The following is a 24,295-nucleotide window of genomic DNA, read 5'->3' as shown; positions in this document are numbered from 1 at the left end:
TAATCTACATTTACAATAAAAATAAATAAATAATAGTTATCACCAGGTTGAAATATATTTGAACTATTAAAATATGAAATATTTATTCTGCACAGCGACTGCTGTAATGGAGCTAGTTTGGTCCCTTTGCCACCCATAAAAACTAAATTAAAAGTGGTCAAAAAGTGGTATGTATCCTCAATGAGGCCAACATAAACTACAGCTTGTACTTAAAAAATAAAAATAATAATACAAGCCCTCAAACAGCTCAGTAGGTGAAAATATAAAAAAGTTATAGGTGTCAGAATATGGTAATGCAAGGCAAATTTATATTTCTTTAGAGGTTTTTATTATTAAAAAAAAGTAAAGCAAAATAATAAAAACTATATAAATTTGGCATTGCCGCAGAAAGTAAATCTTCATAAGGCTGTGAATAGAAAAGTAAAAATATTATGGCTATTTGAAGGCTAGAGGGATAAAACAAAAAAGTGAAAATAAAAATTGGCCTGGTTCTTAAAGTGTTAAAGGACACTGCCTGTGGGAAATGAAGAACTTAATATTATATGTTCACACAAATTTTACATAGCAACCATTTAATGTATTGTAAGTTCCTAAACTCAAAATCGTTTGCTATAAGCAACCTATTGGGTGAAGACTGCATGACCTGATAGTTTTTAGGACTTGAGGATGGGTGGGTCATTAGTTGTGAAGTGAAAGTGCTGCACAGTACAACGCCTCTTTCATTACTCTTTGTGGATCATACTGATGAAGATGGCATACTACTCTCAAATTCTCTCTGTCTGCTTAATGATATTACCTACAGGTGAGTGTAAATATTTTAAATGTTGGTGCCTACACATTATGGAGCTTTTCCCATTCACACCAGGCGTTTTTGGATAAGTATAGTAATGAAGGGCAGGCACTCAATTTATGGGTTCATGAGAAAGTGAGAATTTATTTAGAGAACAACTTAAAATACTAAACATTCATAAAATTAATAAAACAATGATAATAACAGTCTTATAAAAATGGCAATAATTTTTCAACGCAATAACTATGTCACTTTTATAGCAGCACCTAGGTAATTTTGTAACAGCAATTAAGTAGCAGCACTTGTTCACAGTAACAAAGATAATTTTGTAGCAACAACTGAAATGCTTGAACCAGATATAAGGACGACATAATGTGGAGTATGCTTGACCACTGAGGAAGGAGCGAGTCTACGATCCGAAACATGTTTGGGTGAACAAGCATACAAATCGAGGATCACAGCACTGGAGCGCTCCAAAGAGATACCCACGGTAAACTGACCTACTTCTATATAAGCGGAACACCGGCAGCTGATTATAAAAGCGAACAGAATACTGGAGGGGCGAACCTGAACCAAGCAGAGACGCCGCCATACCACGAGGGACGCTGACTTCTCACTTCAGCTGCGATCAGAGTTTTTCTAAAGGATCAATATAAAGGTCAGTCTGTGCTTAATATCTATGCGGGACGCCGCATTAGGAGACAACCGTGAGTAAAATCATCTCTTTCTATATAACAGAGGAACCACTGGCCACACAAAAAACGTGACTGTACTTAAAGGGTGCGTTCATCTGCACCGTTTAATAAAGGAGACATTGAGTTATTATTATCTCCAACAGCCACCATTATTAAATATCGGTGCCATGACATGCTGAGACTTTCTTATTGCACATATACTGCACGTTCTAAAGGATAAACTATTGCTAAAACCAATCAACAATCAACTACAGAGATTCCCTCTATTAACTGCTGTAAAAAACATTATTGTAACAAGCTGCTGCTACAAAATTATCTTTGTTACTGTGAACAAGTGCTGCTACTTAATTGCTGTTACAAAATTAACAAGTATACAAATTTATAGGTGCTGCTATAAAAGTGACATAGTTATTGCGATCAACTGTTGAAAAATTATTGCCATTTTTATAAGACTGTTATTATCATTGTTTTATGAATTTTATGAATGTTTAGTATTTTAAATTGTTCTCTAAATAAAATCTCACTTTCTCATGAACCCATAAATTGAGTGCCTGCCCTTCATTACTATATTTTCTAAATTTAACATAATTGACAAGGGTGAGTCATATTGGGCAAGAGCACCTATTTCCAGAAAACCAGTGGAGAGCCGCCTTTCTGTTATATAACTTCTAAGTTTTTGGATAAGTGCTTATCCTTGATCATATCGCTTGGGAGTTTCTATTTTGGTTTGCAACTAAATGAATTTGAGAAATTTCATTTCTAGTTGTGATTGAGGTTGTCACTGAACTGTTCAATAATGGATTAACATTTATACATGACTGATGCTTTTATATGGTTATGTTAGCTTATTAATCCATCCATCCATCTCTTCATTAGTTGCACTGCATGCACAGTACCATACCTTTTTTCCATAGTATCTCTTGTAACTGTTATTTCTTCAATGCTACATTTTGCAATTCGTTGTAACAATTAGGAATACAAAAGTGTCTCAGTTTGTTAGCTCTACACATATTCCCATGAGTTGCATAGTTGGTTGGTCCATATTCCAGATTCCTCCCTTGTCTGGATGGTTTTTCACAGTTTTTAAAGGGGTTTTCTGAGATTTTAACCACCTCAGCCCCCCTAGCTTAAACCCCCTTAACCGCCTCAGGACCGCCGTACGCAGGATTGCGTCCTAGCGGCGGCCCTGCTATTCTGGGTGGACGCATATACGCGTCATCTCGCGAGAGGCGAGATTTCCTGTGAACGCGCGCACACAGGCGCACACGTTCACAGGATCGGAAGGTAAGCGAGTGGATCTTCACTCTGCCAGCGGCGATCGTTCGCTGGCAGGCTGGAGATGCGATTTTTTTAACCCCTAACAGGTATATTAGACGCTGTTTTGATAACAGCGTCTAATATACTGGCTACCTGGTCCTCTGGTGGTCCCTTTTGTTTGGATCGACCACCAGAGGACACAGGCAGCTCAGTAATAAGTAGCACCAAGCACCACACTACACTACACCCCCCCCGTCACTTATTAACCCCTTATTCACCCCTGATCACCCCATATAGACTCCCTGATCACCCCCCTGTCATTGATCACCCCCCTGTCATTGATCACCCCCTTGTAAGGCTCCATTCAGACGTCCGTAAGTTTTTTACGGATCCACTGATACATGGATCGGATCTGCAAAACACATACGGACGTCTGAATGGAGCCTTACAGGGGGGTGATCAATGACGGGGGTGATCACCCCATATAGACTCCCTGATCACCCCCCTGTCATTGATCACCCCACTGTCATTGATCACCCCCCTGTAAGGCTCCATTCAGATGTCCGTATGTGTTTTCCGGATCCGATCCATGTATCCGTGGATCCGTAAAAAACATACGGACATCTGAATGGAGCCTTACAGGGGGGTGATCAATAACAGGGGGGTGATCACCCCATATAGACTCCCTGATCACCCCCCTGTCATTGATCACCCCCCTGTAAGGCTCCATTCAGAAATTTTTTTGGCCCAAGTTAGCGGAATTTTTTTTTTTCTTACAAAGTCTCATATTCCACTAACTTGTGTCAAAAAATAAAATCTCACATGAACTCACCATACCCCTCACGGAATCCAAATGCGTAAACATTTTTAGACATTTATATTCCAGACTTCTTCTCACGCTTTAGGGCCCCTAAAATGCCAGGGCAGTATAAATACCCCACATGTGACCCCATTTCGGAAAGTAGACACCCCAAGGTATTCGCTGAGGGGCATATTGAGTCCATGAAAGATTGAAATTTTTGTCCCAAGTTAGCGGAAAGGGAGACTTTGTGAGAATAAAACAAAAAAAAATCAATTTCCGCTAACTTGTGGCAAAAAAAAAAAATTCTATGAACTCGCCATGCCCCTCATTGAATACCTTGGGGTGTCTTCTTTCCAAAATGGGGTCACATGTGGGGTATTTATACTGCCCTGGCATTTTATGGGCCCTAAAGCATGAGAAGAAGTCTGGGAGTCAAATGTCTAAAAATGCCCTCCTAAAAGGAATGTGGGCCGCTTTGCGCATCTAGGCTGCAAAAAAGTGTCACACATCTGAGGTCGCCGTACTCAGGAGAAGTTAGGGAATGTGTTTTGGGGTGTCATTTTACATATACCCATGCTGGGTGAGAGAAATATCTTGGTCAAATGCCAACTTTGTATAAAAATATGGGAAAAGTTGTCTTTTGCCGAGATATTTATCTCACCCAGCATGGGTATATGTAAAATGACACCCCAAAACACATTGCCCAGTTCTCCTGAGTACGGCAATACCACATGTGTGACACTTTTTTGCAGCCTAGGTGGGCAAAGGGGCCCACATTCCAAAGAGCACCTTTCGGATTTCACCAGCCATTTTTTACAGATTTTGATTTCAAACTACTTCGTACGCATTTGGGCCCCTAAAATGCCAGGGCAGTATAACTACCCCACAAGTGACCCCATTTTGGAAAGAAGACACCCCAAGGTATTTCCTGATGGGCATAGTGAGTTCATGGAATTTTTTATTTTTTGTCACAAGTTAGTGGAATATGAGACTTTGTAAGAAAAAAATAAATAAAAAATCATCATTTTCCGCTAACTTGTGACAAAAAATAAAAAGTTCTTTGAACTCACTATGCCCATCAGCGAATACCTTAGGGTGTCTACTTTCCGAAATGGGGCCATTTGTGGGGTGTTTGTACTGTCTGGCCATTGTAGAACCTCAGGAAACATGACAGGTGCTCAGAAAGTCAGAGCTGCTTCAAAAAGCGGAAATTCACATTTTTGTACCATAGTTTGTAAACGCTATAACTTTTACCCAAACCATTTTTTTTTTTACCCAAACATTTTTTTTTATCAAAGACATGTAGAACAATAAATTTAGAGAAAAAATTATATATGGATGTCGTTTTTTTTTGCAAAATTTTACAACTAAAAGTGAAAAATGTCATTTTTTTGCAAAAAAATCGTTAAATTTCGATTAATAACAAAAAAAAGTTAAAATGTCAGCAGCAATGAAATACCACCAAATGAAAGCTCTATTAGTGAGAAGAAAAGGAGGTAAAATTCATTTGGGTGGTAAGTTGCATGACCGAGCAATAAATGGTGAAAGTAGTGTAGTGCAGAAGTGTAAAAAGTGGTCTGGTCATTAAGGGTGTTTAAGCTAGGGGGGCTGAAGTGGTTAATGACCAGACCACTTTTTACAATTCTGCACTACACTACTTTCACGGTTTATTGCTCGGTTATACAACTTACCACCCAAATTTCTTCTCACAAATACAGCTTTCTTTTGGTGGTATTTGATTGCTGCTAAGATTTTTAGTTTTTCCGATATTAATCAAAATAGGCCGCAATTTTCTCAAAAAAAGTGTATTTTTAACTTTCTCTGGTTAAATTGTTCAAATATAATTACATTTCTATACAAGTTTGTGTCAGAATTTATTGTGCTACATGTCTTTGATAAAAAAAATCCAATAAGTGGTGGCTTGGCTGCTGAGAGGAATGGCCGCCTGATCTTAGAGCTCCTGCACCAGAGCGACCACAATTGAGCTTCCCAGAGCTTACACTACCCTCTCCGTTACCCGATTACCCTAGGCTGAAGCTGGACATCATCCTCGATGACATGGGGAGGTCCAAAAGACAACTGCCTAAAATGCAAAGCGGGAACCTGGACGGCTTCTTTGAGAGGGGCCCGGCTAAAGATGGCGCCGGATCGCACAGCGGCACTTACCCGCCGTCGCCCTGCAGCAGCACCTCGCCGAAATACGGCTCACCTTCACACTCACCTCCTCCGGAGCCCGAGGTCTTTTCTATGAACGAGGCAGAGTTCCCTTCGCTCCCTCCGACGCCAGGCGAGTTCAAAGCCTTAGAGACCACAGGTCCAGAAAATGGCGCCGCAGCAAACCTGAGCCACTCACCCTCAGCTAGTCCTCAAAAGCAGAGACCGAGACTAGAATCCTCCACATACCAAGAGGTCAGTACAGCAACATGGGTTATTCCAGCAGAGACTCCCCATATAGCCCCTATACTTACATACCAAACCTCTGATAAGCCACTATGTGAAGACTCCATAAAAAATATGCTCCTTGCACTGCACCAGTCACTTCGTGCGGACATAGCAGAGTTGATTAACCCCTTGGCTGCCAAAGTTAAGGAAAATGAAAGCAAGGTAGCTCATGTGGAGAGTAAAATGGCTGAATTTGCGACCTCACAAAATAACATCATAGATGCACACAATGATCTAGCAGATGAACTTGAATCTCTAAAGTACAAAATCGCAGATATGGAAGATCGTTCCAGGAGGAACAATGTGAAATTCCGGGGTATACCGGAAGATGTGGCTCCCAGAGACCTGCAAACATATCTCAAAAGTCTATTTAAAGCACTTTTACCGAAAATACCTGTCCCTGATATGATCATAGACAGAGCTCACAGAATTCCTAAGCCAGCTCATCTAAGCGCTGATATCCCAAGGGACACATTGGCCCGCATCCATTTTTTTCATACAAAAGAGGCCTTGATGTTAGCGGCCAGGAACTGCGAGCAGTTACCTGCTCCTTTCCAATCAGTCAGGTTGTTTGCTGATTTATCTATGGCGACGCTAAGGCAAAGAAGAGAGCTGCAACCCATTACTCTCGCTCTCAGGGATAATGACATTCAATACAAATGGGGATACCCACAGAAACTCCTGATACGAAAAGATGGCAAAACCCATGTAGTGAAATCAGTTGAAGAAGGGCAAAATCTCCTCCAACTATGGGACATTCGGTTCTCTGTGGGAAGACGCGGAAATCATCGGCGGAATGACCCCCTTTCCTCCTCTAGCATAAGGGACACTTGATCTCTCTAACAGGATCAGAATTGATGGGAGTTATATATAGCCCATAAAATGTCTTGCTACTTGTTTTAGAGGGGTTAAGGAAACGGTTGTGAATAAATGTACTAACTTGGAGGGATTTTATATATCTCCCCAGTATTATCTAGGTGCAGTATACCTGAGTGAATATCTACACCGGTTGTGCCTTCCCTTGGCCTCTCTTGTGGACTTACGCCTCTTAAACCACACAAACGGGCATAACCGCCTGGTATTGTAGTAATACCCTTTCTTTCCCTGTTGTGTTAATCCCTCTGTACCTTTTTCTTTCTTTTTTGTTCATTTACCATTTTCTGCATTAGACTCACCTAGCAAGGGTATCTCTGGTGAGGAAAGCGTCATTAACATACGGCTGTCTAGCTAATTGTTTAATATCTGTTTTATCTATATAGTAATTGCAGCCTCTCCTCATTCATATGGACCTCAAAATCATATCACTCAACGCTAAAGGGCTTAATTGTCCTCAGAAGCGGTCATATGTTTGGAGAGAGGTGAATAAAGCAGCAGCAGATCTAGTATGCATCCAGGAGACCCATTTGTTACAAGAGGATGCAAAGCGCATTTATCATAATTCTTTTCCTCATGTTTTTCATTCTCATTTCAGCAAGAAATCTAGGGGGGTTTTTATAGCCGTTAAGAACTCAGTCGCCTTTAAAATGATCTCTTCTAAGGTGGATCCTAATGGCCGGTACATCATCCTGGTATGTTCCGTTAATAATGTTACTTATACATTAGTCAATATTTACGCTCCCAACGCCCATCAAATTACCTTTTTACGTAAATTACTTAAGAAGGTTAATGCCATGAAATTAGGAAAAACTATTATATGTGGTGACTTCAACATGATTATGGATCGTACATTGGATTCTACCTGCTCTACAAGGCGGCTGGAGGGAGGGATCGCTTCTCTCTTGCAGTCTGAGGGTCTCATCGATGTTTGGAGAGCCCAGCACAGTGCGGAGAGGGACTATACCTTCTTCTCGCCGCCCCATCTTTCCTATTCCCGTATAGACATGTTTTTAATTGACCACCCCACTTTGATGCATACAAAATCCTCGAGTATTGGACTTATTCAGTGGTCTGATCATGCCCCAATTACTTTAACCCTGGAAAATCTTTATCAATCCTCAAGAGCTTCCATTTGGCGGAATGATATAACTCTTTACCATAATCTGGAAGCTGTTGAGGAGCTGTCTCAAGAATTGCAGGAGTTTTTCTCTTTTAATAAGGGATCTGTCTCAGATAGTTATACTGTGTGGCAAACTCATAAAGCATTTATAAGAGGCTCCTTGATTAAGTTAAAGCATAAATTGAGAAAGATTAGAGAAAAAGAATCTTCACAACTATTGAAATCTATTGCAGATCTTGAAAATCTTAATAAGGCATCACCTACAGTTCACATCTCTAACTTACTGAGGGCAGAGAGGGACAAACTAAGATGCCTGCTCTCCCATAACTATTCTAGAAACTTGCTCAGAATGAAGTCGAGATACTACGCTCAGGGCAACAGAGCAGGTAAACTTCTGGCCAACCAAATTAAAACTCGTCAATCAAAAACAAAAATACCATATCTCTTGCACCCATCATCTAATGCTAAGTTGCTGGATCCTAGAGAGATCGCGGAACAATTTCGTTCCTATTATCATTCCTTGTATAATCTCAAAGATGATATCCCTACACCAGAAAATTACCCTAGTCTTGTGGAGGACTTTCTAACAAAAGCTAACCTTCCTACTGTCTCCCCAACACAATTGCAATTGTTAAACTCTCCCGTTTCTCCTGCAGAACTTCATAAGCTGATCCTGTCTCTTCCACAGGGTAAATCCCCAGGTCCGGACGGATTGGCAAATGAATATTATAAGAAATTTCTCCCTACCTTGGCACCTTATATGTCAGAAATTTTTAATAAAGCCTTAGAGGGAACTCCTTTCCCTTCAGAAATGCTCACAGCCTTAATTGTCACTCTGCCCAAGCCTGGAAAAACTCCAGACATACCCAAAAACTTTAGGCCAATCTCTTTACTTAATTCGGACATAAAGATATTCGCCAAACTAATTGCCAGTAGATTATCTCCCATACTGCCATCTCTAGTCAAGGATGATCAAACAGGTTTTGTCAAAGGCTGGATTTTATCAGATAACACTAGGAGATTGGTGAATTTATTTAACTATGCTGAACAGAAAAATATTCCTCTACTGGCTGTGACACTTGACGCAGAGAAAGCGTTTGACCGCTTGCACTGGTCATTCGCTTTTTCGGTCCTCCAGAAGATGGGGTTTAGTGGAAGAATAATGAATGCCTTTCATAGCCTATACCATTCTCCTATGGCAAAAGTATGGGTTAATGGAGTACTATCAAATCCATTTCATATTACTAATGGATCACGCCAGGGGTGTCCTTTATCACCCCTTTTATTTATTTTAGCCTTGGAACCCCTTGCTCAACACATACGTAATTCTCCCCTCATACAGGGTGCAGTAATAGGTGGGCGAGATCACAGGATTTCACTTTACGCAGACGACATTATTCTCACTCTGTCAAACCCCCTCACATCCTTGGGCTATGCTTTAGATATTATAAAGCATTTTGGCTTGTTATCATATTATAAAATCAATAATTCCAAATCACAAGTCCTACCGATCAATATCCCTCAAAATGAAATTGCGCTTCTAAAGAATATGCATTCACTAGACTGGCAGGAAACAGAGCTCCCATACTTAGGAATAAAACTCACGTCCCCTTGTTCGCTTTTATATAAACGCAACTATGAGCCCCTCCTTTCGACTATGTCCTCCGACTTTACTCAGTTCTCAATGAGAGAAATTTCATGGATAGGAAGAGTAGCTGCATTCCAAATGATGACATTACCTAAATTGATATACGTCCTACGTGCTCTCCAGATCCCGATCCCTCAAGTATTTTTAAAAAAAGCACAAATATGTTTATCCAAATATATTTGGAAGACATCCAAACCTAGGATTGCGCAAAGACAACTTTTCTTGAAGAAAAGTGCTGGGGGAATAGGACTTCCCTACATTCAAGATTACTACAAAGCGATAGGTCTTTCATTAGCTAGGGAATGGTGGATGCTAGATTGCACTAAAGCTTGGCACCAAATTGAGACACACTCGATTGGTGGAGGGTCCCTGAGAGACCTTCTGATCCGAATTATATGGAATAGGAAGATTCCTGATCTCACCCTTTTGACAGTAAAACATGTAGGAAAATTATGGCTTCAAACACATGAATCTTCCCCGGATTCTAAGGATTTCGTATTTTCCCATTCTGACACACATACTTTAGAGTCCTCCCTACAAAACATTAATTTATCTAAATGGAGAGATGGTGGGATAGAAAAAGTGGCCCAGCTTGTGTCGGCGGATGGAGTACACTCTTTCCCTGTTATCCAACAAAGATTCCAAATACCACCTGGAGAAATATTTAATTATCTAAGAATTAAACATTTCCTTACAACTATTCTTAAGACACCACCTAGGGTTCATGAAGGGATCCTTCAATTGTTTCAATCCCCAGGCTTGATGAGGAAAGGGGCGACGGGTCGAATTTACAACTTCCTAGGTGATAAAACCAAATTTATCAAAACTAAACCTTTCAAACAGTGGGAACAGGTGATAGGCCGTTCATTCTCAGATGACTCATGGTCATATGCTATTGGCTTCCTAACATCTAATTTCAAGTGCATCACTCACTACGAGGTGGGAGTTAAGACTCTCCTAAATTGGTATTTTACTCCTCAGAGATTACACACTATATATCCTTCTACCTCCCCTTTATGTTGGAGGGGATGTGGATGCGAAGGTTCACTCTTTCATATCCTCTGGACATGTCCAATTATTGACACTTTCTGGAAACAAATTTTCAAATTGATTGGGGAATTGGTTAATCAAGCCATATTGCCATCCCCAGAGCTTGCTCTTTTATTTGTAGGTATCCATCATATCCATCCTACGTTTAGGCCAATAGTGGGACAAATTTTTCTTAGTGCTAAATTGATTGTGACCTGTCATTGGAAAAGTCAAGCCCCTCCTGAACTCTCAGAAGTGATCAGTGAGTTGAATACATCCTGCAGATATGAAAGGTTACTCCCACCTACGATAATCTCCCATGTGAAATATAGGAACAAGTGGTCTCCCTGGACCTCTCATTCTTACTATTCCAGATAGCTTACACTTCACCTGTAGAATTTCTAGAAATGTAATCTCCCTAAAATATCAACAACATCCTCTTATCCAATTTAGCTTACACCAGAATTTTTCACAATATTAATAGATACCAGGTGGGTCTGTGTGTTTTTCCCTATTCCCCAGTGAGACATACTTATTTCTTGTTAAGTATATGTTAGTCATCTATGATAGCACCTCACTGCACATCAGTTAATATATCTGTGCAAAAGTTTGTGCTAATTTGGAGCTAAATACTATATTAGTCTCTTTAACATCAGTGGTATTGGTCTATACTGTATGTTCCTATATCTTAATTGTTTTCCTTCTTTCTACAATGGTATGGATAATGATTCCGTCGTGTGTATGGCGGATTATATCTAAAAGTTCTTATTGAGTGGCTGCGTCCACCTTAATGTATATGCCATATTACTTTTCCTATTTTCTCTCATTAATGTTACTTTCTTGAAAATCTTAATAAAAAACATTTGATTTAAAAAAAATCCAATAAGTGTATATTTATTGATTTGCGCAAAAGTTATAGCGTTTACAAACTATGGTACAAAAATGTGAATTTACGCATTTTGAAGCAGCTCTGACTTTCTGAGCACCTGTCTTGTTTCTTGAGGTGCTAGAATGCCAGGATAGTATAAATACCCCCCAAATGACCCCATTTTAGAAAGAAGACACCCCAAAGTATTCGCGGAGGGGCATGGTGAGTTCATGTATGATTAGATTTTTTTTCACAAGTTAGTGGAAAATGACACTTTCTGAGAAAAAAATAAAATAAATAAAGTTTCCATTTCTGCTAACTTCTGGCAAAAAAAATAAAAAATCTCCCACGGACTCACTATGCCCCTCAGTGAATACCTTGGGGTGTCTACTTTCCGAAATGGGGTCATTTGTGGGGTGTGTTTACTGTTCTGGCATTTTGGGCGAGGCTAAATTGTGAGCAACCCTGTAAAACCTAAAGGTACTCGTTGGACTTTCGGCCCCTTTACGCACCTAGGCTGCAAAAAAGTGTCATACATGTGGTATCGCTGTACTCAGGGCCGGTGCAACCATATAGGCGAACTAGGCGTTCGCCTAGGGCGCCGTCCTGCAAGGGAGGCTGTTCTAGCAGCTTCCCACTCCTCCCTCGTGCGCCCTCTGTGATGCCCTGGTGGGCTCCCCCTGACTGGGGCTGCAGCCCTGGGCGAGTGACTCTTGAGCCGCCCCCAGCGCCGTTACAGGGGGGCCAGGAGGTGGAGGTCCTTCTTAAATATGGCAGAGCAGGCATCTGCTTACCCTGATGGCAGGTGCCTGCTCTGCCAGTAAATTACCGGAGGAGAGGAGGCGGGCGGCAAGGGAGGCTGTTCTAGCAGCTCCCCACTCCTCCCTCGTGAGGCCCTCTGTGATGCCGGAATATGACGTCATTCCGGCCCCGGCATACTAAACGGTGCGCTGGAGGACTGAGGAGCTGCACCACACTGGACCCCAGGGAGGTGAGTGTTTAAGTGTTTGACTGAGTGAGTGTCTGCCTGTGTATTTATGTCAGTGAGTGAGTGTATGTATGTCTGTCTTTCTGTCAGTAAATGTATGTGTGTCTTTCACTGAGTGTCTGTGTGTGTGTGTATGTCAGTGAGTGAGTGTATGTCAGTGAGTGTGGATGTCTGTCAGTCAGTAAGTGTCTGTATGTTTGTCAGTGAGTATATGTGTGTGTTTGTCTGCCAGTGAGTGAGTGTCTGTCAGTGAGTTTCCATGTGTGTGTGTTTTTCAGTGGGTAGGTGTGTGTCTGTCAGTGAGTATGTCTGTCAGTGAGTTTCTGTGTACGTCATTCAGTGAGTGTCTGAGTGTGTGTCTGTCAGTGTGTGTGTGTGTGTGTCTGTCAGTGAGTGTATGTGTGTCTGTCAGTGAGTTTTTGTGTACGTCATTCAGTGAGTGTCTGAGTGCGTGTCTGTCTGTCAGTGAGTGAGTGACATGAGGGGGCGGCAAAAATCCTTGCACCGGCCCTGGCCGTACTCAGGAGAAGAAGGGCAATGTGTTTTGGCGTGTATTTTTATATAAAAGGAAAAAAGAAAAAAGAGGAGGCAGCGCCTCGTGTGTAGAACCTTACAGCACTGTGTATAAGCACAGAAGCTACTGATTATGCTTACCAGAAGGGGTGTATTTTTACATATACCCATGCTGGGTGAGAGAAATATCTCTGTAAGGCTTCATGCACACGACCGTATTTTTTCACGGTCAGCAAAACGGGGTTCCGTTGGTCCGTGATCCGTGACCGTTTTTTCGTCCGTGGGTCTTCCTTGATTTTTGGAGGATCCACGGACATGAAAAAAAAGTCGTTTTGGTGTCCGCCTGGCCGTGCGGAGCCAAACAGATCCGTCCTGAATTACAATGCAAGTCAATGGGGACGGATCCGTTTGACGTTGACACAATATGGTGCAATTTCAAACGGATCCGTCCCCCATTGACTTTCAATGTAAAGTCAGGAGTTAATATACCATAGGATCGGAGTTTTCTCCAATCCGATGGTATATTTTAACTTGAAGCGTCCCCATCACCATGGGAACGCCTTTATGTTAGAATATACCATTGGATTTGAGTTACATCGTGAAACTCAGATCCATAGTGATGGGGACGCTTCTAGTTAGAATATACGACGAACTGTGTACATGACTGCCCCCTTTTACAGGGGGCTGTGATCAGCACAATTAACCCTTCAGGTGCCACACCTGAAGGGGTTAATTGTGCTGATCATAGCCCCCTGTAAGAGATCAGGGGCTGCCAGGCAGCAGGGGGCAGACCCCCCTCCCTCCCCAGTTTGAATATCATTGGTGGCCAGTGTGCGCCCCCCCCCCCCCCCGGCCCTCTCTCTATTGTAATATCATTGGTGGCCAGTGTGCGGCCCCCCCCGGCCCCCCCTTTATTGTAATTTCATTGGTGGCCAGTGTACGGCCTCCCCTCTCCCCCCCCCCCTTCCCGATCATTGGTGGCAGCGGAGAGTTCCGATTGGAGTCCCAGTTTAATCGCTCTGGGGCTCCGATCGGTAACCATGGCAACCAGGGCGCTACTGCAGGCCTGGTTGCCATGGTTTCTTAGCCGGGAGCTCCTCCTACTGATAAGTGACAGATCATTAAGCAATGCGCCGCACAGACCTGTCACTTACCAGTAGGAGGAGCTCCCGGCCGGTCACAGACAGCGCAGCAGCCAGCAGGTAAGTATGATGCTTCTAATATTGTAATATTGCTAAGTAACCATGGCAACCAGGCCTGCAGTAGCGTCCTGGTTGCCATGGTTACCGATCGGAGCCCCAGAGCGATTAAACTGGGATTCCGATCGGAACTCTCCGCTGCCACCAATTATCGGGGGGGGGGAGAGGGGAGGCCGCACACTGGCCACCAATGATAATAATACAATAGAGGGGGGGGGGGGCGGGGGGGGCCGCACGCTGGCTACCAATGATATTACAATAGAGGGAAGGGGGGGCGGGGGAGGCCGCACACTGGCCACCAATGATATTACAATAGGGGGGCGGGCGGGGGGGCCGCACACTGGCCACCAATGATATTACAATAGAGGGAGGGGGGGGCGGGGGAGGCCGCACACTGGCCACCAATGATATTCAAACTGGGGAGGGAGGGGGGTCTGCCCCCTGCTGCCTGGCAGCCCCTGATCTCTTATAGGGGGCTATGATATGCACAATTACCCCTCAGGTGCAGCACCTGAGGGGTTAATTGTGCGGATCACAGCCCCCTGTAAGAGATCGGGTGCTGCCAGGCAGCAGGGGGCAGTCATGTACACAGTTCGTAGTATATTCTAACTAGAAGCATCCCCATGTCGGATATGAGTTTTCACTAAGTGAAAACTCATCTCTGAAAAAGCTTTTATGCAGACGGATCTTCGGATCCGTCTGTATGAAAGTAACCTACGGCCACGGATCACAGACGCGGATGCCAATCTTGTGTGCATCCATGTTCTTTCACGGACCCATTGACTTGAATGGGCCCGTGAACCGTTGTCCGTCAAAAAAATAGGACAGGAAACACGGATCATGGATGCGGCTGCAAAACGGTGCATTTTCCGATTTTTCCACGGACCCATTGAAAGTCAATGGGTCCGCGAAAAAAACAAAACGGAAAACGGCACAACGGCCACGGATGCACACAACGGTCGTGTGCATGAGGCCTAAATTACATCTTTTCCCATTTTTTTATACAAAGCTGTCAATTTACAGAGATATTTCTCTCACCCAGCATGGGTATATGTAAAAAGACACCCCAAAACACATTGCCCTACTTCTCCTGAGTATGGCGTTACCACATGTGTGACACTTTTTTGCAACCAAGATGCACAAAGGGGCCGAAAGTCCAACGAGTACCTTTTAGGAGGGCATTTTTAGGCATTTGGATTCCAGACTTCTTCTCACGCTTTAGGGCCCCTAAAGTGCCAGGGCAGTATAAATACCCCACATGTGACCCCATTTTGGAAAGAAGACACCCCAAGGTATTCCGTGAGGGGCATGGCAAGTTCACAGAAGATTTTTTTTTTTGGCACAAGTTAGCGGAAATTGATTTATTTATTTTTTTCTCACAAAGTCTCCCTTTCCGCTAACTTGTGACAAAAAGTTAAATCTTTCATGGACTCAATATGCCCCTTAACGAATACCTTGGGGTGTCTTCTTTCCAAAATGGGGTCATTTGTGGGGTGTTTGTACTGCCCTGGCATTTGAGGGTCTCCGCAATCATTACATGTATGGCCAGCATTAGGAGTTTCTGCTATTCTCCTTAGGCCTCATGCACACGACCGTTGTTTGGGTCCGCATCCGAACCGCCGTTTTGGCGGCTCGGATGCGGACCCATTCATTTCAATGGGGCCGCAAAATATGCGGACAGCACTCCGTGTGCTGTCCACATCCATGGCTCCGTTCCTCGGCCCCGCTAAAAAAATATAACATGTCCTATTCTTGTCAGCGCTTTGCGGACAAGAATAGGCATTTATATTGCCGGCGCCTGTTCTGTAAATTGCGGAAGTCAACACGGGCGCCTTCCGTTTTTTGCGCATCCGCGGTTTGCGGACCGCAAAAAACGGCACGGTCGTGTGCATGAGGTTTTATATTGAGCATACGGGTAATGAGATTTTTTTTTCGTTCAGCCTCTGGGCTAAAAGAAAAAATGAACGGCACAGATTTCTTCATTCGCATCGATCAATGTGGATGAAAAAATCTCTGCCAAAAAATGTGCAAAAAAAAAAGAGCTGCGATCGCTAATAAAGATCCAAAAAGCTCAAAAGTGATCTTTATAGCGCCGCAGCGATTTGCAGTGATCAGAAAAAAAAAACATTTCTGTCACTGCTGTGGGGCGGACTGAACGCAAGTGTGCGCACAAGATCAGGCCTGATCGGGCGAACACTGCGTTTTTTGTAGAGCCTAAGGTGACCCTAATGTACTGATATAGATCTGATTGCGATCAGTCTTGATCACTTACAGATACTATATAGTACTAGTGCTGATTAGCGACAGCGATGATGCTAATCAGCGACTAATCAGTGACTGCGGTGCGGTGGGCGCTAACTACCTAACAAGTGGCTAACTAACTGGCGGTGATAAGGGACCCTTAGGCCCCATTCACACGTCCGCAATTCTATTCCGGATTTTGCGGAACAGAATTGCGGACCTATTCATTTCTATGGGGACAGACTTTGTCCCGCTCGGATCCGGAATTGCGGATCTGCACTTCCGGGTCCGCACTTCCGTTCCGCAAAAATATAGAACATGTCCTATTCTTGTCCGCAATTGCGGACAAGAAAAGGCATTTTCTATATAGTTCTGGCAATGTGCGGATCCGCAAAATGCGGAAAGCACATTGCCGGTGTCCGTGTTTTGCGGATCCGCAAAACACATACGGACGTCTGAATGGAGCCTTACAGGGGGGTGATCAATGACAGGGGGGTGATCAGGGAGTCTATATGGGGTGATCAGGGGTTAATAAGTGACAGGGGGGTGTAGTGTAGTGGTGCTTGGTGCTACTTACAGAGCTGCCTGTGTCCTCTGGTGGTCGATCCAAGCAAAAGGGACCACCAGAGGACCAGGTAGCAGGTATATCAGACGCTGTTAACAAAACAGCGTCTGATATACCTTTCTGGGGTTAAAAAAATCGCATCTACAGCCTGTTTACCTTGCTATCCTGTGAACGCGCGCTCCTGTGTGCGCGCGTTCACAGGAAATCTCGCGCCGATGCGTCCAGGAGGAATAACCTGGCCGCCCGCAGGACGCATCCCTGCGTTAGGCGGTCGGGAGGTGGTTAATACTGATGACCTATCCTCAGGATAAGTCATCAGTATCTGACTGGTGGGTGGCCGACACCCAGGATTCCACCAATCAGCTGTTTGAGAAGGCAAGGAGTTCCTGTGAACGCTGTGGCCTTCTGGCAGCTTACCAAGCACAGCACCATACATTGTATAGCGGCTGTGCTTGGTATCGCAGCTCAGCCCCATTGAAGTGAATGTGACTGAGCTGCGATAGCAAGCACAGCTGCCAAATAATGTATGACATTGTGATTGGTAAGCACGTAAAAGGCTGCTGCGTGGTCGCAGGTGTTGGACCCACACCAATCAGATACTGATCACCTGTCCTGAGGATAGGTCATCAATATCAAAACCTCAGAAAAACCCTTTAATGTCTATTTTTTTAAATTCTATTTTTCAACAGTAACATGTATTTAATTGAAGACACTTTGTTTAATACATGGAATGTGTGTCTGTAAAATGTGTCTGTGAAATACTGTTACACAAAGAGTGCAAAACTTTTTACCAGATTGATTTTAGTCTTTCCACTTGTCAGCTATAAATAAGAGCCTTGAAGGCTCAAAAAACATAAGCAGGAAACCATTGTTATTGGATTTTAATGTATAAAATAAAAGTCACGCTTTACCATGTATGGTGCAGGACCTTTTTGCCCTTTTGCTTAAATTCCTATCTGTCACAATACACCATGCAGCATGTGCAATCTAAAGCATGTTATAGAACAGGAGGAGCTGAGCAATTTTATATATAGCTCTGTAGGACATATTCAGTAAAACTTGCAGTTTTTTCATTTCATTTAGTTTTTAAAATTTTTCAATCTTTTCATGCATAAAAGTCCACTCCCTGCTTCACTATTCAAGACTCTCATCGTGCCTGCTGGGCTAAACAGTGGATCACCAAGGTCAGGGAATGATAATTCCACAGTCCCTGTGTTCTTGAGCTAAGCACAGCAGGTGACTAGATGTTATCACTTTATTGTTCCTGCTCCTAGGGAGAACATGTGTTCTCCATTCACCAGGGGAACAAGGCTAGGTAAGTGTTATTTTTTATTTTATTAACAGCACGGGGGCCATCACTACTGTAAGGAGACATTAAAAGGGGCATTTTACTGTGTGGGGCCACTAAGGGAGTATTCTACTGCAAGGGTGCACTAAATGGGACATTCTACTGTGTGGGGGCACTAAAGGGGGCATTCTACTATGCTGCAGCACTAAAGGGGTTATTCTACTGTGTGGGGACACTAGAGGGGACATACTACTATGTGGCAACACTAAAGGGGTTATTCTACAGTGTGGGGACACTAGAGGGGGCATACTACTATGTGGCAACACTAAAGGGGTTATTCTACTGTGTGGGGGCAATAAAGGGGGAATTCTACTGCTGCGCCACTAAAGGGGGCATGTAACTGTGTAGGGACACAAAGGGGGCATAACTACTGTGTGAGGGCACTAAGGGGGCAATATACTGTGGGTGGGCCAAAAGGGTACTGGGGAGGATTGGGACATGTATAGATAGACATTGGGTGAGGTTAGAGGCATGGCTTAGAGTGCCGCTGATAATGTCCCTCCTTTTTAAAAGTTGGGAGGTATGGGGTCAGATTTCTGACTACTGCCAGTACTATTACAACTTACTCTGCAATTATTAAATTTTTTGACATTGGAGTTGTAGGTAGTATTTCTATAGTTTTTTTTTCCTTTTTGTCGTGTTACATGTTTAGATACTATAGAAATATTGGTTGCAAGTTGATGAACTTATGGCTTTTTTCGACCATATTAACTATGTAACTATGTAAGTTCAAATACTATTTCATTACCAACAAAGGAATACAGACTGGATGCCCGTAAATCTCAGCTGTGAGAAGTATTGTCAGCATGGGTGAACTCAAACACGGCAGATTTGCTGTATACATTTCTGCAACTGTTCCATTTCTCTAAATGAAAGCTGCAGAAATCCATATTCTTTCCACCAAACCTTAATCAATTTAGTTTCAGAAACCTCTGCAACAGGTTTGTGAATATCCCCCAAGAGTTTGTCTTTAGATGTGGACAAGATGTTTGGGTTTTTTTCCCAAAAAAAAGGAAAACGCAAATTTAGGTAGAAGGGCAGCATCAATTAGTAAATAATGAAAGAGAATGTCATATACATACTTACAGAAGTCTTTATTTGGATATTGAAAGCGGGAAGTAATGTCAGAAAACGACGTCAAGACAGAACCAGAATATAGATGTTTAACTCTTAGAGGACCGTGCGATTTTCCATTTTTGCGTTTTCCAATTTCACTCCCTGCCTTCCCAGAGTCCTAACTTTTTTATTTTTCTGTTTACATAGCTTATTTTTTGCAGGACAAGTTGTACTTTCTAATGGCACCATTTACAGTTGCATACAATGTAATGGTGCAATTCTGACAGCAACACTGTACTTACCAACTAGCCGCTGAGAAGGTAGAGTAGAGGACCAATCAGCTCTTACAATAAGTATTACACGCAGGGACACATGCAGAAGGCTACACCAGAACCAGATATGTACTTATAAATCAGATGTAGGGTGGCAGCTCGCAGGGAGAGAAGAGGCAAGTTAGGATGCCTTCCTCTGCATACGGGTGACCATATTCAGTACAGTACACACTGAAGACAGAATTTTCTTAGCAGTGCTCATTTAGAGAGCTTCAAAGAAATCACTTTAAAAGCTGACAAAGGTTGACAAAATTTACTAATAAAGTATATCACAAAAAGTCATTATCACTTTCCCTACACATTTGAAAAGAAATAAAACCGATTGTTACACTTGAGAATCATCCAACAGTTTTTTCTCAAATTGATTTTGACTCCAAAGAACAAAAGCTTCCAATAAAAGATATTAGAAAATCTATTGTTATTTCAAATACACTTTTTTCATTAATTGAAACAAAATTAACCTTTTTAATTAACCCAAATGATCTGCTAATATTAACATCCTGTGTCATCTTCTTTGCAGCTTTTTATGCGAAAACCAACAAGGCTGCAGATAAGATCCTTGTGTCAAGTGGTGATCATATCAATTTAAACTGCTCTATAGATACAAAGTTGGAGAAATACACTGTATTCTGGGAATTCCTCAACATGACCGGATACAGAATCACAAAAGAAATTTATGCTGACCGTAATGAAAGAAATGCTGACACATCATATAACATTGATCAGGCCAAAATATATGATATTGGGAAGTATAACTGCACCATACATAGGATAACACCACCACCTAGCAAGAACTTTTCAGCGTCCCTTATCCATCTCTTTGTCCAAGGTAATGTAATACAATAAAATAATGCTATACATAAAATACACTCAATTTACTGATGAACAGCGTTTGTATTATTCTTGTTGCACATATTCATATTACCGACAAGTATTCACATTCCTGCAATATTGTTTATGCCAACATTGATTAAACCAACACACTTATTCAAATTGTGCACAAACATGCCAGGCTTCTATAGAAAATGCCTATTTCTTAGTGTCTCTTCTTTCCTTTGTGTTTCAAAGTAAAATATAAAGGATGGTTGGGAAGAATTGGCTGATACCCACAATATCATAAATGTAGATATACAGTAGTATCTATCTAATACAGTATATACAAGCATTATTTATGGTCAATACATATAGCTAATCGATAGATTAATTAGACCACAATGCAGCCATTTAGCCATAGAAGGTATACAAAAATGAAGAACAATGCACATCTGCCTATAATTCAGGCAACAAAATTAGACTTACAAATGTTCATTTTCTATGGAGGAACAAAGCAGCAAAAAAAATATAAAAAATTGTACTTGACTCAATAATTCTCTCTATTTCCAGCTCCTCCAAACATGTCTCTAAATTCTACAATTGGTAACAATGATAATGTAACTGCCCAGTGTTCTCTTCACGAATTCTACCCAAAAGATGTGAATGTCTCCTTAAAAACAGCTTGTGGAAATGTGCAATATCTGAATGACCCTCTACTTACAAGAAATGCAGATGGAACTTATAATGCTATCCATGGGTTTTTTGTGAATATCTTCAACTGTGTCAGCATTATAACAGTGACCTGTGTGGCAGAACATCAAACTGGCGGGTTAAACATTTCTGTAAAACTCATAAAAGCAAGACCAGGTAAATCATTAGACATGAATACTGTATAGTGCTGTAAATACAGATCTAAGTGCAAAGTCTACCAAATAACAATAAGAAGCAACCACCAGTCCAGTAGCTTATAGTATTTGAATATGTCCTGTTTTTTTCTGCTTTTGAAAACTTAATTGTTTAATATGAGACAAAGAAAGCCAGAGATTTACCGGTGTCAAAAAGCCCCTTCACACTGCCCAATAATCAGGGCAATTATAGGGAAGGAGCATTTCTAGGAACACTAGTTCATGATAATTCCCTTCTTGTAAAGGTGCCACCAATCACCTGAAGCAGATTGTGCTGTGTACGCTGTGATCTTCTGCCCAGAAACAATGAATCTGTATGGGGATGAACAATCGCAGAAGGGATTGCTAGTCCCCATATAGAGAAGATGACTGCTACCTGAAAATGCAGCTCTCACTTGCTCTGATGAGCACACAATAATCGTGAATAAATGGTTTGTTCCTGATAGTTTCCTGCTGAGTCGGCCAGTGTAAACGGGTCTATAGACACAATTCAGCAAGTTGATCCAGTGGCGCTGCTAGGGCTGGTGTCACCCGGTGCAGTAGAAAATGGTGCTACTGCCATATGGAGCATCCGTTAGCTCAGCAGACCCCCCCTAGCAGTCAGAGCCTGGTTTTGGGAGGGGCACTTCCAGTTTATTTTCTGTCCGCCACCACAAAACAATGGTGCTTATAGAACAGACATACACAGTGTAGCGGTATACTGTATATTGTGTGGCACAGTGTAGGCTATATGTGTATAACATAAACATATTTCACATAAAAACTTACAGTTACTTGGCTTGGCCCTTGGGGATCTCGGACACCACTTCCACACTTTGGCCGGGGGCTCGGTGGAGCTGATGTTGTGTTTTATCCTAATGAGAAAGATTTCATAATAAGGATTTGGAGAAGGGGCAGAGGGGTCACAGAGCAGGGAGAGGCTGGTGCTGCTACTAGGGGGTCATACCATAGGGGAGTAATAAAGCCCACCATAATGCCCCCTTGTAATGCTTCCAGTTGAGCTAATGTCCCCATAGTGCCCCCATAATGTCCCAGTATAAAATACCCCTATATAGTGCCCCCAGTAAATTCCCCCATAGTGCTCCTCTCCCCCCTTCCTGCTAGTGCCCCCCATAATGTACCAGTATAAAATTCCCCATATATAGTGCCCCAGTAGATGCCCTCAGTGTCCGGCCTCTGATAGGCTGCCGGCCTAGTGTCCCCCATAATGCCCCCCAATAATGTGCCAGTAAGTGTCCCCATAGATGCCCCCCCCATCATGTGCCAGTATCAAGTGCCTCTCTCCTCCCCCCCCCCACATGTCCCAGTATGTGCCATCTCCCCCCCAATGTGCCAGTATCAAGTGCCTCTCTCCTTCCCACCCCCCATGTGCCAGTATCATAGTGCCAAACCCCCCATGTGCCAGTATCAAGTGCCTCTCTCTTCCCCCCCATGTCCCAGTATCATAGTGCCATCTCCCCTACCAAAAAAGTGCCAGTATCAAGTGCCTCTCTCCCCCCATGTCTTAGTATCATAGTGCCATCTCAAACCCCCAAAAAAGTGCCAGTATCAAGTGCCTCTCTCCTCCCCCCATGTCCCAGTATCATAGTGCCATCTCCCCCCCGCCAAAAGTGCCAGTATCAAGTGCTTCTCTCCTCCCCCCATGTCCCAGTATCATAGTGCCATCTCCCCCCCAAAAAAGTGCCAGTATCAAGTGCCTCTCTCATCCCCCCCATGTCCCAGTATCATAGTACCATCTCCCCCCCCCCAAAAAAAAGTGCCAGTATCAAGTGCCTCTCTCCTCCCCCCCATGTCCCAGTATCATAGTGCCATCTCCCCCCCCCCCTCAAAGTGCCAGTATCAAGTGCCTCTCTCCTTCCCCCATGTGCCAGTATTAAGTGCCTCTCTCCTTCCCCCCATGTGTCAGTATCAGGTGCCAACCCCCCTCCCCCCTATGTGCCAGTATCAGGTGCCTCTCTCCTTCCCCCCCATGTGCCAGTATCATAGTGCCTCTCTCCTTCCCCCCATGTCCCAGTATCATAGTGCCATCTCCCCCCCTCAAAGTGCCAGTATCAAGTGCCTCTCTCCCCCCCCCCCTTGTCCCAGTATCATAGTGCAATCTCCCCCCCACCAAAAGTGCCAGTATCAAGTGCCTCTCTCCTCCCCCCATGTCCCAGTATGATAGTGCCATCTCCCCCCCAAAAAAGTGGCAGTATCAAGTGCCTCTCTCCTCCCCCCCATGTCCCAGTATCATAGTGCCATCTCCCCCCCCCCCAAAAAAGTGCCAGTATCAAGTGCCTCTCTCCTCCCCCCATGTCCCAGTATCATAGTGCCATCTCCCCCCCCCTCAAAGTGCCAGTATCAAGTGCCTCTCCCCCCCCCATGTCCCAGTATCATAGTGCCATCTCCCCCGAAAAAAGTGTCAGTATCAAGTGCCTCTCTCCCCCGCCCATGTCCCAGTATCATAGTGCCATCTCTCCCCCCCCCCCAAAAAAAAAAAAAGTATCAAGTGCCTCCCCCCCCATGTCCCAGTATCATAGTGCCATCTCCCCCCCCCAAAGTGCCAGTATCAAGTGCCCCTCTCCTCCCCCCCATGTCCCAGTATCATAGTGCCATCTCCACCCCCCCAAAGTGCCAATATCAAGTGCCTCTCTCCTTCCCCCCCATGTCCCAGTATCATAGTGCCATCTCCCCACCTCAAAGTGCCAGTATCAAGTGCCTCTCCCCCCCCATGTGCCAGTATTAAGTGCCTCTCTCCTTCCCCCCATGTGCCAGTATCAGGTGCCAATGTGCCAGTATCAGGTGCCTCTCTCCTTCCCCCCATGTGCC

General features: G+C 43.4%; 1 protein-coding gene across 2 annotated transcripts in view; it reads left to right on the top strand.

Moving 5' to 3' along the window:
• Positions 1-712: 712 nt before the first annotated feature.
• The window catches only part of LOC120985206, a 94,860-nt gene continuing 71,277 nt past the window's right edge, over positions 713-24,295 (top strand). The window contains exons 1-3 of one of the 2 annotated variants that reach the window (XM_040413490.1): positions 713-802; positions 20,290-20,598; positions 21,153-21,449. In XM_040413490.1, the coding sequence (XP_040269424.1) occupies positions 745-802; positions 20,290-20,598; positions 21,153-21,449 (664 nt within the window). In that variant the 5' untranslated portion in view covers positions 713-744. Of the gene's footprint in view, positions 803-18,237; positions 18,349-20,289; positions 20,599-21,152; positions 21,450-24,295 lie in introns of those variants that run through there. The other variant, XM_040413492.1, reaches the window with a different exon arrangement.

This window comes from Bufo bufo, chromosome 1 (genome assembly GCF_905171765.1).
Source record: "Bufo bufo chromosome 1, aBufBuf1.1, whole genome shotgun sequence".
Taxonomy (NCBI): domain Eukaryota; kingdom Metazoa; phylum Chordata; class Amphibia; order Anura; family Bufonidae; genus Bufo; species Bufo bufo.
Note: the sequence above shows the minus strand (reverse complement) of the source record. Positions and strands in the feature narration are given on the sequence as shown.